The 22,109-nt window shown below is 40.0% G+C and overlaps 1 protein-coding gene across 1 annotated transcript; it reads left to right on the forward strand.

Annotated features, from left to right (window-relative positions):
* Window positions 1-119: 119 nt before the first annotated feature.
* On the forward strand, window positions 120-20,599 carry ctu2 (cytosolic thiouridylase subunit 2 homolog (S. pombe)). Its single transcript, XM_080740391.1, has 17 exons — window positions 120-197; window positions 1,398-1,461; window positions 2,597-2,674; window positions 3,792-3,870; window positions 4,492-4,551; window positions 5,248-5,308; window positions 6,084-6,193; window positions 7,672-7,928; window positions 10,033-10,168; window positions 10,853-10,984; window positions 12,890-12,981; window positions 13,821-13,924; window positions 14,816-14,914; window positions 15,863-15,950; window positions 17,790-17,856; window positions 18,478-18,536; window positions 19,807-20,599. The coding sequence occupies exons 2-17, from the start codon at window positions 1,406-1,408 to the stop codon at window positions 19,862-19,864; spliced, it is 1,536 nt and encodes a 511-aa protein (XP_080596517.1). The 5' UTR covers window positions 120-197; window positions 1,398-1,405; the 3' UTR covers window positions 19,865-20,599.
* The last annotated feature ends 1,510 nt before the right edge of the window (window positions 20,600-22,109 follow it).

Here is a 22,109-nt window from a genome sequence, read left to right on the forward strand (position 1 = left end):
GATTTATGGTTCTTTGAAGTGATCCGGATCTCTGGGATCCGTTCCTTTCCGTTCAAAAGACTCGATTCGTTCGCGAACGTCCCATGATATCTCTAGATGATGACGCGTGTGTTGTTACGTCATCCAAAAGGGACGTGCATCCACGTTTTGTCCAGTTATGTTGTAAACACATTATATTATTGCATCAAATTGAAAAGGTAGGCTGCATTTAACTTTTAAACTGGTGTGACGGGTTGATAGTACAGGACACATTACTGTCTGTTTTCATGTTCGTGTTGATGTTGATATGTTTAACAGCGACGGCAATGTTATGATGAAGATTGTTGTCAGAAGTTAACTGTGTTAAATGTCTCTGTATATCCTGATTCCTGATGTGTTCACCTGTACATCATGGTTTTCTTGGCGAACCAGTACCAAGTTGCACTTATTTATTTCAGTAAATTTTACCAGCAGTCTGGTCTGGAGCAGTGCTCAAACTTTTTCATGTCAAGGACCCCCACAATGACACTTATTAGCCCACGGACCCCCATTTGAAAAGATATGCCAGGGACCAACACCCATACGAGAAGATGTGTGTCAGTGATTCTCAACCATTTAAATTTCAAGGACCCCAGGACCCTCATTTAATGGCATTTCTATCTCTGAGACCGCAATTTATGTAGTAAAATTAAGGTTAATTTAACTCAAGAGGGCAAGTCCATTTGGTTCCATTTGTACACTCTCTGAGTTACATACCCATAAGGGTCCATTTGGTTACTAACTATCAATTAGCTGGGGACCCTCTGTAGTAACAGCGACACGCTCCTCCTCAAGGACCCCACTTTGAGAACCATTGGTCTGGAGAACTTCACTTTCAAAATTTCCTTTCAAAACATTGAGGAAGCAGTGAAAACTGCCAATAAGTTGGTTGCAAATTGCAACTAGTAGCGTAGGTGTGGAGTGTGGACTGGGCTTAAGAAGACAGTGATTTCTTACTAAAATATAGTTGGTTTCAGTTTATTGGTAGCTTCTTTACCTTCTAGAGCAGGGATTCCCAAACGTTTTTGGCTCGGCACCTCTATAAATTATTTTTCTCTGAGGCACCCCTACAAATATATTCATCATTTTCAACATCTTATATTTATGCTTTATTTGAGTGATTATGTTGCGAGGAAAATGTTGAGATAATAGCCACTTTTGTTAGACCTGACTGAAAATAACTTTGTACTTCAAGTTTAAAATGATACTAAATATGCTTTTAAGTGTCCAAATAAATTCCAAATATTATCAAATGATCTCGCGGCACCCCAGGGTGCCCCGTCCCCCACTTTGAGAGTTTGGACTTTGGGTGGCCATAAACTACCAAGAAAATGTCACAACAGTCCTGCTTTTCTAATACATTTTGTATCCCTGGCCAGGTTGCAGAATGTGTGATGTGGATGAAGAATACAACGGTCAGCTGGAAGTAAGAGAGGTTCCGGGGTAAGTTTGCACTTACAGTAGTTCCTCCTCACAAATGTGTGTGATGTCACTGCTGTTGTATCCTACTGGCTCACCTACCAGTGAGGATCCCCCACCAGGAGGACATAGAGCTAGGGGTGGGCAATATGGTAATAATTGATAAATATCGTTGACAATACAATGTCTCCACGATATGCATTTTCAGAGATATCGTGTATATATATATATCGTGATACAATGAGGGAGCCTATACAAAATCCTGTTAATACAGATATTCATTGCGGAATTAATTTAAACCTGCATTTTTGTCTAAATGAGTAGTTCTCAAACTTTAAAATGTCAAGGTCTCCACTTAACACTGACAGATGCACCACGGTGGAATAAAACCCCCAGACTCTGTGGTGATGGACTTGATGTAGCTCTGGTCAAGAGCGTCAGCTGCACTGACGCTCTGACAGGCGGCTGGCTAAAAGTAGGGGTGGGCGATATGGTGATAATTATCCTTGGGACTGCACGCCTGTATTGCACCGCGCAGCACAGATAGCAGAGCTGCACCAGAGCGATGCGAAACACAAGTGAGACGGATTTTGGCTGAATGAACTACACTCACTGAGTAGCCCCCATCTCTCGAATCAGGGGATTAATCAATAACCAACAGGATTTAATATTTTCCGTCTTATTAAAAGGACAATGTCTTACATAAAAAGGAAACTATGATGGGGTCTTTTTCAACATTATTAGGCTAGGCTCACTGTCATTTCTCTTTACCATGGGCTCTTGATGAGAACGCCGTTCACGGCACGCCACAGAGATTTCCATAGGTGTACCATAGAGGTATGGTTGATATTTACAGACGTTGAAGAACGACATCTTTCCACTCTTTTTGCAGAGGAAAAGTTATTTTCCTCACTACTGCCACCACGGTTGACAAAAGTTCGCCACAGGTAGTTCATGCGTACTTACGTTTTAATCGGTTTTAATACGTCGGGTTGGGTGTTGTCCACTAGCCTATGGACAGGGAGAAAGAATGGAAACCAAACGGACCAAGCGGAAGAAATCTCTCTCCCCCTCCGTTTCTAGTGTAGACCTGCGATCCTTATGTATTACTATGCATGGTAATTAAGGTTTCTTGATGGCTTACGTTCTGTTTTTGCAGCGTCGCCACCAAGATATGCGTCAAATGCAAAGAAAACACAGCAGCTCTGGTCATCAGGGCAGGAGATGCCTTCTGCAGGTAAGACCTTGTGTAAACAGCTCTGGAGCCTGTACAATGAATGAAGCAAGTTATCACTGAAGGGCAGAGACCGTGTATCTACATATTTCATTTTATGTTTTTTTTTCTCCATAAATTAGACCAGGGGTCCTCAACAGGGGTCCGGGACCCCTAGGGGGTCCTCAGAGTTACTACAGTGGGTCCTACAAATCTTTGAGTAATATAACGCTTTTTCTCCTTTTTCACTTGAACCCTAGCGTCCATATTCGGATAACTTTAGCCAAAAATAGCCGATTTACAAGCTCAGCTTGTAGATCGGCTATTTTTAGCAAGGAGCTTTGGTGAGAAGGGGAAAAAGAACAGAGTGAAAGGTCAAGTTAATGAAGTATTGACGGTTCAAGTGGTTAAATATCAGAGAACACATATCGACTTGAATCCCAAAATACACTTGTTTGTGCTGTCAAGCAATGAAACTATGGAATCTATCATAAGGTTGTGGGGGTCCCTGCTTCATCTCTCTCTCAACTAAGGGGTCCTTGGCCTGAAAATGTTGAAGAACCCTGAATTAGACAGTCTTTACATATTGATATTGGCCGCTGCTATTTTTGAAAAAAGTCTTCTATACATTCCCCAACATGGAAACACCTGATTGAAAGTGGATACATCTGTCTCTTTTTTTCCCTCCCCCATTTCCTGAAAAGTAATATAATGGTTTTGGACAAAAGTTCATCATCCACGGGAATGTAAAAGAATGCATGAGGAGTGTGTTATTGACATTTATTGATACCACAACAAAATGAAGGAGCCATTTTCTGGGAAACATTTGCATTAAACATCACCCATGACAGGAAAGAGTACTACTGTATACACTCATGGTGATTCTTCTTTATGCTATTAGGAGCTGTTTCAAGGAGTACTACACACATAAGTTTCTTTATGCTATTAGGAGCTGTTTCAAGGAGTACTACACACATAAGTTTCTTTATGCTATTAGGAGCTGTTTCAAGGAGTACTACACACATAAGTTTCTTTATGCTATTAGGAGCTGTTTCAAGGAGTACTACACACATAAGTTTCTTTATGCTATTAGGAGCTGTTTCAAGGAGTACTACACACATAAGTTTCTTTATGCTATTAGGAGCTGTTTCAAGGAGTACTACACACACAAGTTCAGGGCCATGCTTGGCAAGAACAGGGTCATTTTCCCTGGAGAGAAGGTACGTTTCCTGTGTGCTCATAATATGCTTTCATGTTTGCCCACAATGAATGATTAATTCCTATTCAACCATAGTTTTAATGTGATTAGGGCTGTCACAATTATGACATAATCGTCTAATCGCAATTATTTGACATACCGGTAATCGCGATTATTTGACATAATCGTCATAATCTTTTCCATGTTGAAAAATCTTCATATATATTTTTTCAATGTCAAAAATAGTGGAAATAGCAGATCTAATAGCTGGTGGTGTGAGCTTGTAGATCGCCTATTTCCACTATCAATGTTCTTTTTTAAGTATAAAGTTGTCAAATATGTCAGTAATTTCTTTGTATATTTAGGTTATGTCATGTGTCATATCTGCCATGTGCAATTTAAAAGCCTACAAGCCAAACAGAAATGTGATTGTCAACGACAAAAACACAATTAAATTGTTAATCGCAATTATTCGAGTGACAATTAATCGTCATGTAAAATAGTCATAATCGTGACAGCCCTAAATGTGATCATAAAATATTTCCCCCAGTTCCCTCATCAGTTGTGAAATAACTACTAATAACATCATATTTCCTATCTGCTGCAGCTCTGATAGTTTTCTTCTTCTCTTCCTGAGTTCCAGGTGCTCCTGGCTGTGTCTGGAGGTCCTTCTTCCTGTTCCATGCTCTATCAGGTTCAAGAGGTACAGTATACAACCTGTCTGTCTGCCTGTATTGACATACACTGAATATGATCACATAGTCACTGATCTCTCTGTAGGAGTCAATGCATTACTGTTTAGTATTAACCCATTTAGGCCTAGAATTATTGAATGCTTTAATGCGAGCTTGTAGATCTGCTATTTTTGAAAAAGTCATGATTTGTTTTTGCAAGTCTTTGAATATATCTATTTGAAAGCGAACATTTGTAACTCAAATATTTGCTTCTGGGGGGTCCCTGGAACAACATACATATTTTGAGATGGGGGTCCGCGGCCAAATATGTGTAATTTTGGGGGTCCTTGACATGAATACGTTTGAGAACAGCTGATTTAGAGGAAGGATTTAGAAGTCGGGTCAAAGATAGTCAAAGAAAAGGCACACATTTTCATGATTTTTCAAAAATAGCAGATCTACAAGCTTGCGGCGCGACACTCGGTGCTGCGCTGTGAGCTTGTATATCTGCTATTTGTCAATAGTTAAAGCATTAAATAATGGTTAAATTGGTCAAAAAGGAGCAGAAAGAATTGGTACACTATCTAAGCTGGGGTTCTCTCTCCTGATTGGATGACATTGGGATAAAAGCTCCAATAGACAAGTAAATTATACTTTCTTATTGTGCTCAATGCATACTCCAACATCTTTTTAGTCTACAAATTACATTCATGTGTCTGTTGCAGGGTTTGAGTCTAAATGCTCACAAGAAGTTGAGATTCATACCTGGGATTGTCTTCATTGATGGTAATTTGACATTACATAATGTATATTTTCTCTATAGCTCTGACTGAATTCTGTCACTTTATATTTAGATGTAGGAGTTTTGTTAAGTGGCAATTATGTGTGTTCATGGTTGGTGTATGTAGCTTAACCTGGGATGTTGTTGTGGGAACTTATACCAAAGATAGTGGATATGGAAGGATATGCCACATTGATTATTTTGTTTTACCAGCAGACAAGAGCACAAAAACAGAGACATTTTTATAACATGCAGACACAACTGAACAGAATGAACAGGAGTCTGTGAGACCTTTCCACAAAATAAGATCTAAGAAGTTAATTATTATTATTTTCTTATTGAGAATTCAGTAGCATTCAGTGATGACAGGTCAACGTGTTTCTGTTAATTTGATTTATTATACACCATTTAATAAGAAAATAAATCTCTCTAGCTGTTTTTTGTCCACGTCTGACATGCAGAGTTTCGTCTGTAGAGAGGTAAAGGGCGTTGTGAGCTTTTAGATCTGCTGTATAGACCCCAGGGGTCCATACGGTACTTCATCCACTTTTTCCTTCTACACCAAATCTCCCACCAAAAATAGCTGATCTATAAGCTCATAACTCTTCGCGTTGTAATCTTGAATCTGCCGAATGTTTACGCCAGATTAGTCCAGAATAGGGACACCAGGGTCGTAACAATAATCAAAAATGCTACTGTAAACACCCATATTATGTTGCGCAACCTCACATAATCACCTGGCCATGAATTCTACTTAGTGTAAGTGTGTCTCTCTTCCAGAGGGTGGCGCTCTTGGGCTGTCTGCAGAGGAGAGAGAGAGGACGGTAGCTGAGCTGCAGGCTGTTTTCAGAGCCACTGGCTTCACTTACCACATTGTACCTCTGGAACAGGTCTGCTTCTACTGAACACCTGGGGTTTTTAGCGAGGGTTCTGTCAGCATCCCTGTGTTGGCTGATCTGAGTGAACACATCTGTGTGTGTGTGTGTGTGTGTGTGTGTGTGTGTGTGTGTGTGTGTGTGTGTGTGTGTGTGTGTGTGTGTGTGTGTGTGTGTGTGTGTGTGTGTGTGTGTGTGTGTGTGTGTGTGTGTGTGTGTGTGTGTGTGTGTGTGTGAGACTGCATGTCACTTTGCCAAAAATCCAACTCGCCAAATCAACTTGCTAGGACACCTCGCCAATGAGCAGGGTTGTCAACATTGGACTGTCAGTCCAGGAGAATCCAGGAGATTTATTTTTAGGGGGTGCAGTGGTCCTCCCCCCAAAACGACAACTTTAGTTTTTACAACAAGGGTTCATATTTTAGATTGTAATTAAAGAATATGTAAGATGAGTGTTAAAATTATTTCATTTACTTCTTTCTATTGTTTTAGAGATTCTTATTTCAGTGGTTGGGGGCATGCGTACAAGTGGCTAAATATGTCATTTTACACAGAATAATCCCATTCCCAAGATACAACGCAACCTTTCATGGCTGGATGTGACTTATGGGGGCTAGAAGTGTTACTGTAAATAGCAATAAAGAAACTGCAGGCTTATTGTGTCTAAAAAGACATATTTAGCCACTTGTACGCATGCCCCCATGCGTACGCATGTCCCACATTTTAGCATGGTAAACACGATAAAACAATAGAACGAAGCAAATGAAAACATTTTAACACTCACTTTTTATTTTCTCTAATTACAATCTAAAATATGAACCCTTGTTGTAAAAAAACAAAGTTGTCCTTTAACAGATATATATTTCACTGTGTTCTGTTGAATTTTGTGCATGTTTGATCTTTTATCATGCTTGCTTTACTAGCATGGGTACAATTTCAGCCTTAAAATGCCAAATGTAGGTGTACAGATTTGATGACAGAAGCAAAGTAAGACATCCTTAATAGTGACTTATCATCTGGGGGTCCTCCCCCAGAAAATATTTAACATAGTAGATGTAATTGCCAATCATCCTGGCAAATCCAGGAGCATTGACAAGCCTGCCCAATGAGCGTGGACAATTTGGCGAGTTGGATTTTTGGCGACGTGACCGGTTACCGTATTTATTATCCTGCCAGGAGGCTTACCGATAATGGTATTTGCATAATTATATGCGGTATAATATAGAAATTGCCGCATTGGCCAGCCTTTAGTAGTCAAAATAGTAATAATAGTATAATCAAAAAGACATATTTGAAAACGTGAATTAGACGTTTTCTTTTAGACAATGCTCAGCTGCTCATGATGATATCATTGTTTGATCCCGGTGTGCCAGAGGGGAGTAGAGAGAACGTTAATCCTCTTTCCTCAGGGTTTTCTTGTAATGAAGAGAGAAAGATGGGTGCAGAATGGATGGATGGAATCTGACCATCGTCCCCACTTTCTCCCTTGTCAGGTGTTTAATCTTCCCAGGTCGGTTCTGGAGCCAGGTTCCTCGGCCCCTGACCAACCAGCAGACAGCTACAAAGCTGCAGTAGACCTCTTCATTAACAGCAGTCATAGGAAGCATGTCAGTCCAGAGGAACAGCCTGACCTGTCTCGACTCAGCATCCAGGAGGGCAGACCTGATGAGTCCAGTACCCTGGCCCTGCAGAGACTGTTCTCCTCCGTGAAGACACTGACGGCCAAAGAAGACCTTCTGCACACGCTCAGGTAGGCCTGTCACAATTATTACATAATCGTCTAATCGCAATTATTTGACATAATCGTGATTATTTTTTCATAATCGTCATAATCGTTTCCATGTTGAGAAATGTTCATATATTGAAAAAAAAAGTCAAAAATAGTGGAAATAGCAGATCTACAAGCTCACAACGCGTCGCGTCGCGACGCGTTGTGAGCTTGTTGATCGGCTATTTCCACGCCATGTGCAACTTCAAAGCCTAAAAGCCAAACAGAAATGGTATTGTCAACGACAAAAAACACAATTAAATTGTTAATCGCAATTATTTGAGTGACAATGAATCGTCATGTAAAATGTCACAATCGTGACAGCCCTACACACACGCACACCCATAACCCATGTTCACCCGTGCTGTCTGATCACAGACAGAACACACTAGTAGGTTAACGTGTCAGAGTTTTATTAAACACAATAACTGTACAAGTACAACAAAAATACTCAAATATTGTGTTGTGTTCACTTGTTCCACTATAAACAAGCATAATGTAGAATTTCTACTGTTACTAACATAAAATAAAATGGAAGTAGCTGCAGGAAGTGTATTTTGAAAAAAAAAAAAAAAAAAAATCAACCTCACATACCTGTGTTGATGAAATCTTGTGTAAGTGCCCATCGGCATCAGATCCAAAAAAAAACATACTCCACTTCAGAAAAGCTCAGGTAAAAAGTTTTGGATGTGAATTTTAAAGATTATGAGACCTCATGGCAGTGTAGAGGACAAAGGACACAAGCCCAAGGAGTTAGACATGGAATCACCTTTTCAAAACATGCTATTTCATTGTTCCTACATCCCATTAGTCAGAATCTGGTGATGTTGACCTGGTGAAAAATACTATGCCTAAACCTAAACCTACCCCTAACCTCAGAAAAAACTATGCCTAAACCTAACCCTAAATCCTAACCCTAACCAAATTAGGACTAATGAGATGTTGGACTAACGAGATTTCGGACTTATGGGCAGTCCCCATTTCGGTTATTTCAAAGTAAACATTCATTTTAAACATTTCATAGTGATAGCATAATTAACCTGGACACATTCCAGGTTATTTATGCGTGCAACACAGTAGAAAATGTTAAATATTTTACTGTTAAATCGACATATTATTTGATATTGTTTTATCGATCTAATTAATGTAAGAAACGTATAATATCAGCCCATTGCCCCTGAATAAAATGCTGTAAATCTGCTTCAAATGCAATGAGCTTCAGTGACCTGGCTGCTTGCCTCCTTTTACCATACCGCTCCACCTGGCCCCCACCCCCGCTAGCCCCCGCCCCCCACGGCGCTCACAAACAAGGGGAAAGAGAGGCGCTTCTCTGAGAAAACAATAACAAATAGAACATATTTAAGCGGCGATAACATAACTATATCGATAATTAACAACAACTGCCATCCCGTTGTCCTGCTGTCGACAACATGACGCTTTATTTACTAATAGCCTACGTTTTAGATTTTGATTATTAGTCTATTATAAAACAATTTGTTTGTTTTTAAAACGATATTTTTACCCGGTGGGAATGACGCTATACTATAGCCATGTTGTCATTTTACTGCTATTACATACAGCACACATTTGTTATTTTCTGTTGTGCTGTGATCAATTGCATGTCTATAATGTAAAACTCACTGTGGTAGATAGATAGATAGTAGGGATGTAACGATATAGTAACCGTATTGAAATATCGTTTTTAACTTAAAAAATCGAAGTATATCGAAAAGGTGCAGGTTTGTCAATATACAATGTCCTTATTTATAGCCATAATAATACATGTTTCCCTTAAAAACCTGCACTATCCACACCTTTCACACAGATTTAATTTCTTTGCTAAATGGTGGGGGCTACTGGGAGTGGTATGGTAAAAGGAGGCAAGCGACCTGGCTGGTACTGTATATGACCAGTAATGAGACTATCACTGTATATGACCAGTAATAAGACTATCAAAACGGTTACCTCTGGCTGCAACTAGGGGTCACCAACATACTGTATCTGTATGCAAAGTGCGAATGTAATATAAATAGAAAACAATAATGTTGTTAATGAGAGAAGTTAATGGCTAATGTTTCTCCTATAGACGACATCTACTGGTCCATACAGCTCGAAGTGAAGGCTACACCAAACTGATGTTAGGAGACAACCAGACCAGACAGGCTGTCAAATTGCTTGCCAGTATAGCATTGGGCAGAGGAGCACAGTTGGGAATGGATACGGTGAGTGATTATTATTATGTTTTAATAAATGCATATTTATTATGATATAGGCGTTATGGGCAACATACAAGGATGTTAAAAACCACAGACTTGAGCAGAGGTCTTCAACAGGGGGTCCTCAGATTTACTACAGCCAGTCCTCCAAATCTTTGTGTGATGGAAACCATTTTCTCCTTTTTTATATTAACCACCTGAATCCTAGCGTCCGTCCATATTCCGAGAACTTTAGCCAAAAATAGCAGATCTACAAGCTCACAACGCCTCGCAGAGCTTGTAGATCGGCTATTTTTAGCAAAGACGTTTGGTCTAGAAGGGAAAAAGAGCAGACTAAGTACATAGTGAAATGTCATGTTATGTATTGACAGTTCAAGTGGTTAAATATCTGAAAACACAAATTGACATGAATCCAAAATACACTGACAATTGTGCTGTCAAACAATGAAACTATATGGACTCTATGAACAGGTTGTGGGGGTCCCTGCTTCATTTCTCTCTCAACTTAGGGGTGAAAACGTTGAAGACCCCTTGACTAGAGAGAATTTGTGTGTGTGTGTGTGTGTGTGTGTGTGTGTGTGTGTGTGTGTGTGTGTGTGTGTGTGTGTGTGTGTGTGTGTGTGTGTGTGTGTGTGTGTGTGTGTGTGTGTGTGTGTGTGTGTGTGTGTGTGTGTGTGTGTGTGTCAACAGGGGTTCTCAGACCACAGGTACAGTGACACAGTAACTGTGAGGCCGATGAGGGACTATTCAGCCAAAGAAATCTCCTTCTACAACTACATGTTCAAGGTTCCCTTCTTCTTCATACCCAGCCTGGACACTAAGGTCAGTCGTCTGTTTCCGAGTTTAGGTTTCAAAAACATCCGCCTGTTTGTATTAGGGCATTCACGAATAGTGATTTTTAGTATTTGAATTATTCGACCTCAAAGTGTTCGAATTGTCGAATATTCGACAGGACTGGCCAAACTGTCAAATATTAAGTAAGCAAGAGGCGAACATTGTGAAAATAGCAGATCTACATGCTCACAACGCCTCGCGTTGCGAGGCGTTGTGAGCATGTAGATCTGCTATTTTCACAATATTTATCTGCGGAACCGAGTCACATTAAATGTAATACCTACGGGGCGTCCGGTGGCCTACTGGTCAAGGCACATACCACATAGGCACCGCCACATAGGCATGGTTGCCGCGGCGTCGCCGGTTCGATTCTCGATCCGGACGACCTTTGCCGCATGTCACTCCCCATCTCTCTCTCTCCCCATTTCCTGTCAGTCTACTGTATACTATCAATAAAGGCATAAAAGCCAAAAAAATAATTAAAAATTATTTTTGGGTGTCACAGCCTAAAAAGGTTTGAGAACCCCTGGTATAGAGCATTAACACATTCATAAATTCATCCACCAGGGGAATTGACCAAAAAGAAAGAGAATATTCGACTTCGGTGAACAACGTTGAATAGTGACTTTGATATTCGAATATTCAAATATTTGGTGAATGCCCTAGTTTGTATATTGAAGCTATGAGCCACTAGAGGCATGTGTCTCACCACGCCTCTCAGCCTAAAACGATAACTAACAATTAAAACGCAATTCAAATGTAAATGTGCTGCTCATTTATTGCACATTGCTCTTTTACACAAAATGGACACTGGAACAAACGATAGCTTTCAAGCTGTTTGATTCGCAGTTTGGCACAATGAGTCTTCTTCCTGGTGGCAGAGGTTCATATCATTCCGAGAAGAGGGGATATTGAGATTCCACAATTATCTTTGTTGATCGTTTCATGATTACCTGTTTGTAGAGATTCAGTACGGGCCCATATCCTTTCTTCCCCATTAACTTCTTACAGTAGCTGTTTTGTGCACACTGGCAAGCCTGCATAGCACAATTGCCAAACCATGCTGTAATTGAATCTAATGATGCTGTCTAGAGCAGCATGTGTGTTGAATGATTGTCTGGTTCTTGATGACCACTGGCTCGTGGTCAGTCACTTGGCACGGGTCAATAACCATCTCCTGTGTTTTTGGTGACACTTATTGTAAAATGGTTGGTGACACACCGTTCGATGAAGTTGCATGGTCATGATTTAAGTCCAAATAGTGTGTATCATCGTTAATCATTTGCATCTGTACTTTGTGATTGAAGAACTGGGTGTAGTGAATCCATTCTGCATTCTGCAAGTATAGAAAAAACAGTCTTTCTGAATTTCCCCCTTGGGATAATAAAGGTATCTATCTTGTTTGGTGACCATGTGGCCTTTGCTCCAGTGCCACCATTAGGCCAACATTTCCAATAACGTACACAGTATCTATTAAAGGACAACTTTAGTTTTTTACAGCAAGTGTTCATATTTTAGATTGTTAAAATGTTTTCATTTACTTCTTTGCATGCATGCATGCAAGTGGCTAAATATGTCTTTTAGACACAATAAGCCCATTCCCAAGATGAACTGCAATCTTTCATGGGCAGATTTGACTTATGGGTGCTGGTGTAAATAGTAACAAAGAAATCGTCAGCTTATTGTGTCTATAAAGACATATTTAGCCACTTGTACGCATGCAAAACGATAGAAAGCAGTAAATGAAAACATTTTAACACTCATCATCTTTTCTTTTCTCTAATTACAATTACCCTTGTTGTAAAAAACGAAAGTTTAAATAATGTAATAATTTAACCCCGGACCACACTTTTGAGAAACACAGCTCTAACTGATTTGTGTTTTCCACCAAAGATGCCAGACAAGTCCAGCATCCAGCGTCTCACTGAGAGCTTTGTCACTAAACTTCAGGCAGATTTCCCGTCGACTGTCAGCACCATCTATAGGTTTGTACGAACCTCTTGGAGTACCTTATGTCTAGGATTAGCCTCAAATCATTGCATTTTAGCATTTTAAAAAGTTTGTGTATCACTGTAACGCTCATTGCATGCACTATTCTTGTGCAATAACCACTATCCAGCTGTTCCTGTCAAGTTCTGGTTAAAATATTGTAAACTCAGCACAAAAAGAAAAGGAAACTTGACTTCGGTCCATTATATCTCCCCTTTAATAATAATACCAGCCAAACGTGTGGGTAGCACCGAACCCAAAATGTGCCAACATTCGGTCCATTATATTATTATGCCAAATGGTATTGTGTTTGATATCATTGTTATCGTTGATTTGTCACCTTTACAACAAGGTACAGATTGTAAGGATCTGGCATTCGTGGAATGAGCAACACAGCCAAACGTGTGGGTAGCGCCCCTCCAAAAATGGTCAAAATGGCCTGGCAGACCTGCAATACTGTTCTTTTGGTGTTCACCTTTGTTGCTTGGTTCATTGAATGATTGCACTCTCACACAGTAGTAAGGAAAAGAAAAAACAACACATATTGGCCATTTTTACACTTTGTTAATTTTAAGCTCAGTGTCAGGGAAGCCCAAAACGAGAGTAAATGCCAGCAGAACAGTATATTGCAATCCATTTTTGCAACATTTTGGTCACCGCTACCCACACGTTTGGCTGTGTAGCTCATGCCTCGAATGCCCCATGCTTACGATGTACAAAACACAATACAAATTGGTATTATTAAAGGGGATACATAATGGACCGAATTCAAGTTTCCTTTATTTTTGTGCTGAGTTTATATGTCTGGTGGGGCCTGTGGTTTTGTGTCCTCTAGGACTGGTGATAAACTCCAGACAGTGTGCACCACTCAGAAATCCCTTTCTGCAGACATCACTGATAAATGCCTGCTCTGTATGTGCACCTTGGACACTGCTGCTGGTATGTTTTTGTTGTTGTCCCAAAGAAAGAAAACTAAAAAGCTATCAATCCTAGAGCCAAGTTCCTTTTATGTACACTGCTCAAAGAAATGAAGGGAACAAAATGTTCCCTTAATTCTTTGAGCTTTCTTTGGCTACAGTATACTCTACTCAAATTCAAATAAATTAAGGGAACATTTTGTTCCCTTAATTCTTTGAGCTTTCTTTGGCTACAGTATACTCTACTCAAATTCAAATAAATTAAGGGAACATTTTGTTCCCTTAATTCTTTGAGCTTTCTTTGGCTACAGTATACTCTACTCAAATTCAAATAAATTAAGGGAACATTTTGTTCCCTTCATTTCTTTGAGCAGTATACAAGTAGGGAAGGGACGATATGAAAATCTCATATCACGATGATTGTGACAAAATAAATCGCGATTTACGATATCACGATAATCAAAATCCATTATCCTGGGGCGGAACATTTGCCAAAAAATAGCAGATTTACAAGCTCACAACACATCGCAATGCGACGCGTTGTGAGCTTGTAGATCGGCTATTCTTTTGGCAAAGACATTTGATAGAAAGTGAAAAAAGACTCAAGTACTCATATTATAAGTACCTTTTACCAATTATAGAGGGTTTAAGTGGTACCGGATATACAGCTCGGTAAATAAAAAGTTAATTGATCCCAGTGCATGACGGAGGACGATATCACGATAAATTAAATCTCCACGATACGATTATCATGAGTGTTTTTTATCACGATAAACGATAATATCGCTTCTCGTCCCATCCCTATGTACAAGCAAGTCCTGGGAGCAGTTGTAATGAGTTCCTTCCATGTACCTTGTTTCTGTCCTTGACTCCGTCCCTTATCTTTCATGTCTCCATCTCTCCAACTCTGCAGAGGAGGCCTCAGCCTTCCAGGCTACTCTGCTCTCAGAGCAACTCTCAAAGAAACAAACGTCTGGAGGCTCCAACGTTGGAAGTCCAACGCTGACCACCGGTAGGACACTTTTTCTACTACTACAATTTCAGTCTAAAACTCCTTTGTCAAAATGTTCATATTCCATTTCAAATCGGGTGGACAATATGGAAAAATACAATATTTTCCCATTTGTATCACGATACAAGATCTTATCACGATTCTTTTTCATGTTAGTTTTTATGGTTATTTTTTAACACTTTCCATGCCAGGCCAAAATGGCCCCAAAGTCCCTGTGCCAGGATTTTGTATGTTTTCTTTACTATGCAATGAAAAAAAAAAGATTTTTTCCCCCACAGAGACAGACACAGTTGTTGTGATTCAGTGGCAAAAATAATTTTGTCAATCAGACAAATGGTTCCAGAGATAGAGCTGAATGAATCAAACAAAGTGTCCATCCACTAGAATGGACACACATTTTCTCAATCGGCTAAACGAGGGAGCCAACACACAAACAGAGAAAAGCGTCTCTCTGATCTCAGGTCATTTTGACATCTAAAAAAGAAGAAAAAAAAGAAGAAAATAATCATTTTTTATTATATAAGTCAGAATACGTCATTGGCACTGACGGCTTTTGGCCCATTTACGTCAATCTACCACTGTGGCATGGTAAGAGTTAAGTTACTTAACAGTACAACCTGTTTCTATTACAAGAAAAAGGAGTAACAGACCATTTAGACCAGTGGTCCTCAAAGTGGGGTCCAGGGACTCTGAGTTCATTTTGGGAGGTCTAAATTGACACTTACAAGTTTGTAACTCTGACAGTATACAAATATAGATACTTTTTTGTCACTCTCTATCAAATGTCTTTACCAAAGAATATCTGATCTACAAGCTCACAACGCGTCGTGAGCTTGTAGATCTGCTATTTTTTGGCAAATGTTCCGCCTCAGGATAATGGTTTTTGATTATCGCGATAATATCGTAAATGGTGATTTCTTTTGTCCCATTCCTACTGTGCTCCCTCAGGTCAGTGCTGTTCATCCCAGGAGGAGAAAGGAACACAGAGCTGTGGAGGGACAGGAGAGGGAAGTGGAAGTTGTTGCTCTTCTGTCAAGTAAATATCCTGAAAACTGTATTATCAGTGTGAAATGAGCATAATCTCCTGTAGTGACATTGTGTCAATTTCTGATAGCATTTGACTGGTAATTCACCATGTGATGGTGAATGGTACCAAAATTGGTCTCCTGGTGGTGCTATAATCAAATCAAATAAAACTTTATTTATAGAGCACATTTAAAACAACCGAAATTTACCAAAGGGCTGTACAGAGCAAGAGCAAACCATAAAAGCATGAGCATATCGTCACTGTCTGGTCAAAACCTCTTAACTCCCTTTTTGAACAACCTTTACATCTGAGTGTTGGTTAAAATAATATTGACCAATGGAAAGTAGTAGAAAGTGCTTGGGACAAAACCTCCTAACTCCACACTTTCTGCCAAACCAGCTAACTCCACCCGATTGGCCCTCTCTTTTTTTCATAAATATGTGCTATTGAACACCATTTACGTCTGTGTGTTGGTTAAAATAATATTGAACCAATGAAAAGTAGTAAAAAGCCCTTTAGTCAAAACCTCCTAACTCCACTTGAGCTCATTTTCCCGAAAATGAACATTTTGGAGTTCGGAGGTTTCGGCCCGACAGCAGAGATATACACATGTAACAAGTGTCAACATGAGCACAACACACCTATATGCAGTATAAAAGCAAACATTAGATGACCTCAGGTGAGATTAAAAGCTAGAGAAAATAGATGAGTTTTAACCTGAGATTGAAAAAGGCTTCTAGACGGAGCAGACCTACTGTAATGGAAAAAGGGCAGGTTGTTCCATAGCCCGGAGCCGGGAAAGCGCGGACGCCTCTGGTTGTCTTTTTGGGAATCAGCTGGACCAGCAGCTGCTTATCGGCAGATCTCTCATAATAGATCAATGTTAGAACGGTGGCATTTCTTCCTTGGCCATAAGAAAAGATTATTATACTATGTATAAATTATATTACAATTATATTCTAAACTATTTCAAACTCGGAGCACAGGTAGGTTATTGTGGGCCAACAATCATGTACATTCACGTGACCCTCCCCTGCCCCTTCTTTGTATATACTTACTTACTTACTGTTTAGACTCTTTTTTTTTTGTTCTCTCATTTTTCTTTTCTTTACATATCTACTGCATAGTACTGTGTTCTATTCGTCTGTCATTCAATGTTATATAAGATATTTAAATGGTTTCCTGTGGAAATAAGCTTAGTCTTTTCATGGATCTCCTTTTAGTAGACCTTGTACCAGTGAACTGTACCGTCATGAAACTGTACCTTTTCCTATGCAAACTTCAATCAATAAAGTCTTCAATCAATCAATCAAACCAGAGTGGTTTACCAGGCTAACATGAATCAACCTGTTCTAGCACCAGCATAAGGCTGATTTGAACATGTACAGTATGTTGGCATGTCTTCATCTAGCAAGTAGGAGTGTGTGTGCAAACCTTCACAGCCACTCCTGCAAACATTGGATGTTCGCCAATCCGGATGAAATATGAAAAATGTGACAGTTTTGTTTTGACGTCATGACTATAGAGATGACGTGTACCGATTTGCATGATGTTTGGACAAAATCTTGAAAAAACACTTGAACAGGGGGCAATACATGGGTTATAGCCAGGACACACACACACACACACACACACACACACACACACACACACACACACACACACACACACACACACACACACACACACACACACACACACACACACACACACACACACACACACACACACACACACACACTTACACATACAGGTTTAGTTATCCATAACATGACAAGGATTATGCCCATACATACAGTATATTCCAATGCAGTCGTTGGTGAGTGGTGACCAATGTTTCTATTCTAGGGTCCCACAAACACTGGAGCTGAAGAGCCTGTTGTGTTACAGCTGTCGCCTGACCATCAAAGACATGGTGGGTGAAACACACTGCGTGCATGATGATCAGTGGAGTCATTTAAAACAGGGGTCTTCAACATGGGGTCCTCAGAGTTACTACAGGGGGTCCTCCAAATCTTTGTGTGATAGAAACCTTTTTCTCCTTTTTGCTCCTGTATGTATGCACTTGAACCCGAGTGTCCATGTTCTGAGAACTTTAGTCAAAAATAGCAGATCTACGAGCTAGCTTGTAGATCGGCTATTTTCGGCCAAGAGGTTTGGTGTAGAAAGGAAAAAGAGCAGACCAAGTACAGAGTGAAAGGTCAAGTTTATTAGGTAATGACAGCTCAAGTGGTTAAATATCTGAAAACACAAATTGACATGAATCCAAAATACACTGATGATTGTGCTGTCAAACAATGAAACTATATGGAATCTATGAAAAGGTTGTGGGGGTCCCTGCTTCATCTCTCTCTCAGCTAAGGGGTCCTTGGCCTGAAAACGTTGAAGACCCCTGATTTAAAATGTCACATCTGTCTGTCTAGAAGTCTAATTACCCTCTTATTTATTTTTGATTTGTTTTCTCCCCTCATCCATTCCTCATGTTGTAAAAGCCTCTGTTAAATGTGAATGTTTCTCTCTTCCCTTCCATTGACAGTCATCAGTGGAGGTTCTGCCTGACTACATCCTCTCAGAGGGCCAGAAGAGGAAGAACAGGTGAGTGGGACGTTTTGTTTTTACAAGTTCTGAATAGGCTCTATGCACAGCGGCCATTTTGGAGAGAAGTTGGATGGTCTTCTCACTTCCTTCGGAGGTGTTACCAATAATACTAATGAAGGCTCTGTTCCATTCTGGTCAAACAGAGTCAGGGTGCTGTAATATTGTGCATGTTGGCTCACTGGAAACACTCTGCTGCACCAGGGGGTCTCAAAGTGTGGTCCAGGGATCCTTGTGCTTCCTTGGGGGTTTCAAATGTCCCCTTAAAAGGTGTTACTCTGAGAGTGTTCAAGTGGAACCAAATGCAGGCGTAAAAGGTTTGAGAACCACTGTGCAACATGAAATGGAACAGAGCCTTCATTAGTATCATTGGTAACACCTTTGAAGGAAGTGGGAAGACCATCCCACTTCTCTCCAAAATGGCTGCTGTGCAGCTGTTAAGTATGACATCATTTTGTAGGCAGAGGAGAATTTCTGCCCCCAGTTTCCGTGAATCTTTTTACTATTTTTACTATTTACACATTTTTCTTCTCTTTGTTGTTGAAAGGAAAGTGTTAGAATTATACTTTAGACGTTATTTTTGTCTCGGATCTGTTGAAATAGCGAGGGACAGAAAATGCTCTGGGGGCAGAGTTCTCCTCTGCCTACAAAATGATGTCACGGCTTAAAAGCCCTGCATAACTGTAGTGTAAGACGTCTAAGGACGACAAGCCTAAAGGGCAAGGTCGCGCCATGTCTTGGCCATCTGGCCAGTGATGTATATCGGACCAGTTAACCATATATTGAGATATGCTGTGAGACCCCAAACATGCTTACTCAGTTATTCGTTATGTGAAAGTCCTATGACATCATACATGCAATCCCTTTTATGCCCATATATGGAGATCCGTCTGTAGAAGCAGCCACACAGATATGGGCTGTCTTCCTCCATATATGGGCATTCCCATATGAAGTTGTGTTAGATATGGGCTTAATATTGATGACATCAGGGATCTCCATACAAGGGCATAAAAGGGATTCAGTTAGTGTGGTTCCCCTGACATCACAGTGATGTCAGAACGTCAAACCCATAACCGTAAAAAAGTGTACACAGACGGAGATATGATGTGCCGTTTCTCATACCAAACTGCGACCTACGCTCGCAATAAAAGCTCTGGAACACCTGCCTGAGCAGCTTGGTCTTGCTAAATCCTGAATCATAACTTTAACACATCAAAAGGCCTTTCCATCATTTCATAATCGCCCTGTTCTTGTATGTTGGGTTCTCTAGGTCTGAGATGAGACAGGAGATCAGTGAATTCCTGTTGGATGAAGATGATGACGATTAGGACGAAGATAAGTCCTTTGGCTTTATGTTGACAGCTGAACATTCAACACTGAGACATCATGGCCTCTCCTGTAGTCTAGAACCAAATCACACCCTCTTCCTTCAGATTGCATTGACAACATGTAAATTGCTACCTGAAATATACTCAAATCTTTTTTCTTTAAAGGACAACTTTGTTTTGTTTTTTTACAACAAGGGTTCATGTTTTATAGATTGTAATTAAAGAAAAGATGAGTGTTCAAATGTTTTCAATTTCTTCTTTCTATAGTTTTAGCGATTTTAATGACTGATTTCAGTGGTTGGGGGCATGCATGCAAGAGGCTAAATTATGTCTTTTTAGACACAATAAGCCAGCGATTTCTTTATTACTATTTAAAGTAGCCCCCATAAGTCACATCTGCCCATGAAAGATTGTGGTGCATCTTGGGAATGGGCTTATTGTGTCTAAAAAGACATATTTAGCCACTTGCACGCATGCCCCCAACCACTGAAATCAAAGTCATTAAAATCGCTAAAAAGATAAAAAGCAGTAAATGAAAACATGTTAACACTCATCTTTTCTTTTATCTAATTACAATCTAAAATATGAACCCTTGTAAAAAAAAACAAAGTTGTCCTTTACAGTTTTGTGTCCAATTGACTGTTACTACACTGGAAATAATTCCTAACTGGGCAAGGGTGTTGCAGGCTGTAATTACCCAAGCTATGCCATTTGCTGTTCTACATAAAGAGCACATTATCCAATCTTTGTCACATTATGTATATTTCATTTTTCTAATAAAATTGTTTAAATGAATCTTGAAGAGTTGTTATTTCATAGAAGAATATAGAGCTTGTGTTGCAGACAGGGGTCTCTTATCACAGCCAGCTGCATTAACCAGTCGGCCTGAACACATAATGACGCAATATTTTATGCTTTAACTATTGAAAAATAGCAGATATACAAGCTCACAGCGCGGCACCGAGACTCCGAGTGCCGCGCTGCGAGCTTGTAGATCTGCTATTTTTGAAAAATCGTGAAAATTCGAATTTTTGACCCGATTCTATTAGTGTCTTTTGAATCCTTCTAAGATTTTTGGAAAAAAAACCTGTGTTTCTATGTCAGCAATCTGGCCAGCCATCGTCAAAGAAACGGTCCTTTTCACTTAACTGGAGCTCAGTTAGTCTGTTCTTGAGAGACTACTATGTCAGTGGTTCTCAAACCTTTTCATGTGAAGGACCCCCAAAATGATATTTATTTGGCCACGGACCCCCATTTCAAAATATCTAGTTCCAGGGACCACCCAGAAGCAAAATTTGAGTTACAAACGTTCGCTTTGAAAATACATTATATTCAAAGATTTGCACACATTTTCACGACTTTTAAAAAAAATAGCAGATCTACAAGCTCGCAGCGCGGCACTCGGTGCCGCGCTGTGAGCTTGTATATCTGCTATTTTTCACTGGTTAAAGCATTCAATAATTCTAGGCCTAAATGCATTAACCAGTTGGCCGAATGGCCTAGCACAATGGAGAGCGAACATTATGTTACGCCAGGGGTCTTCAACGTTTTCAGGCCAAGGACCCCTTAGTTGAGAGAGAGATGAAGCAGGGACCCCCACAACCTCTTCATAGATTCCATATAGTTTCATTGTTTGACAGCATGATCATCAGTATCTTTTGGATTCATGTTAATGTGGGTTTTCACTTCAAATATACAGTATAACCACTTGAACTGTCAATATTTAATAAACTTGACCTTTCACTGTACTTGGTCTGCTCTTTTCCCCCTCCAAAGCTCTTTGCCAAAAATAGCCGATCTACAAGCTCACAACGCCTCGCGCTCTAAAAGGGGGAAAAACAAGTTTCTATCACACAAAGATTTGGAGGACCCCCTAGGGGTCCCAGACCCCTGCGTTACACTATACACTATACCAGGCTCATGGACACAATGGGCCTCATTCACCAATAAGTTCTTAACTTTCTTCTTAACCTGTTCTTAAATTTCTTCCTAAGTGAATTCCTAAGTGAAGTTGAGTCCGATTCATGAAACGTTCTTAGGAAGGCAAAATTGTTCTTAACTATGTTCTTTTCGTGATGAATGCCAATCCTCGTAACTTGAAGGGGTGTGCCAGCTAATACTAATTATCATAGGTAGACGCCCCACATATCCTAATTTGCATCCCTATTACCATAGGGAGCCACCCACAAATCCCCATATAAGGCACGACTTCATGACACTCTCTGCAGTCACACCTGTGTTTGAT

The sequence above is a fragment of the Nannobrachium achirus genome, assembly GCF_963921795.1.
Source record: "Nannobrachium achirus genome assembly, chromosome: 13".
NCBI lineage: Eukaryota > Metazoa > Chordata > Actinopteri > Myctophiformes > Myctophidae > Nannobrachium > Nannobrachium achirus.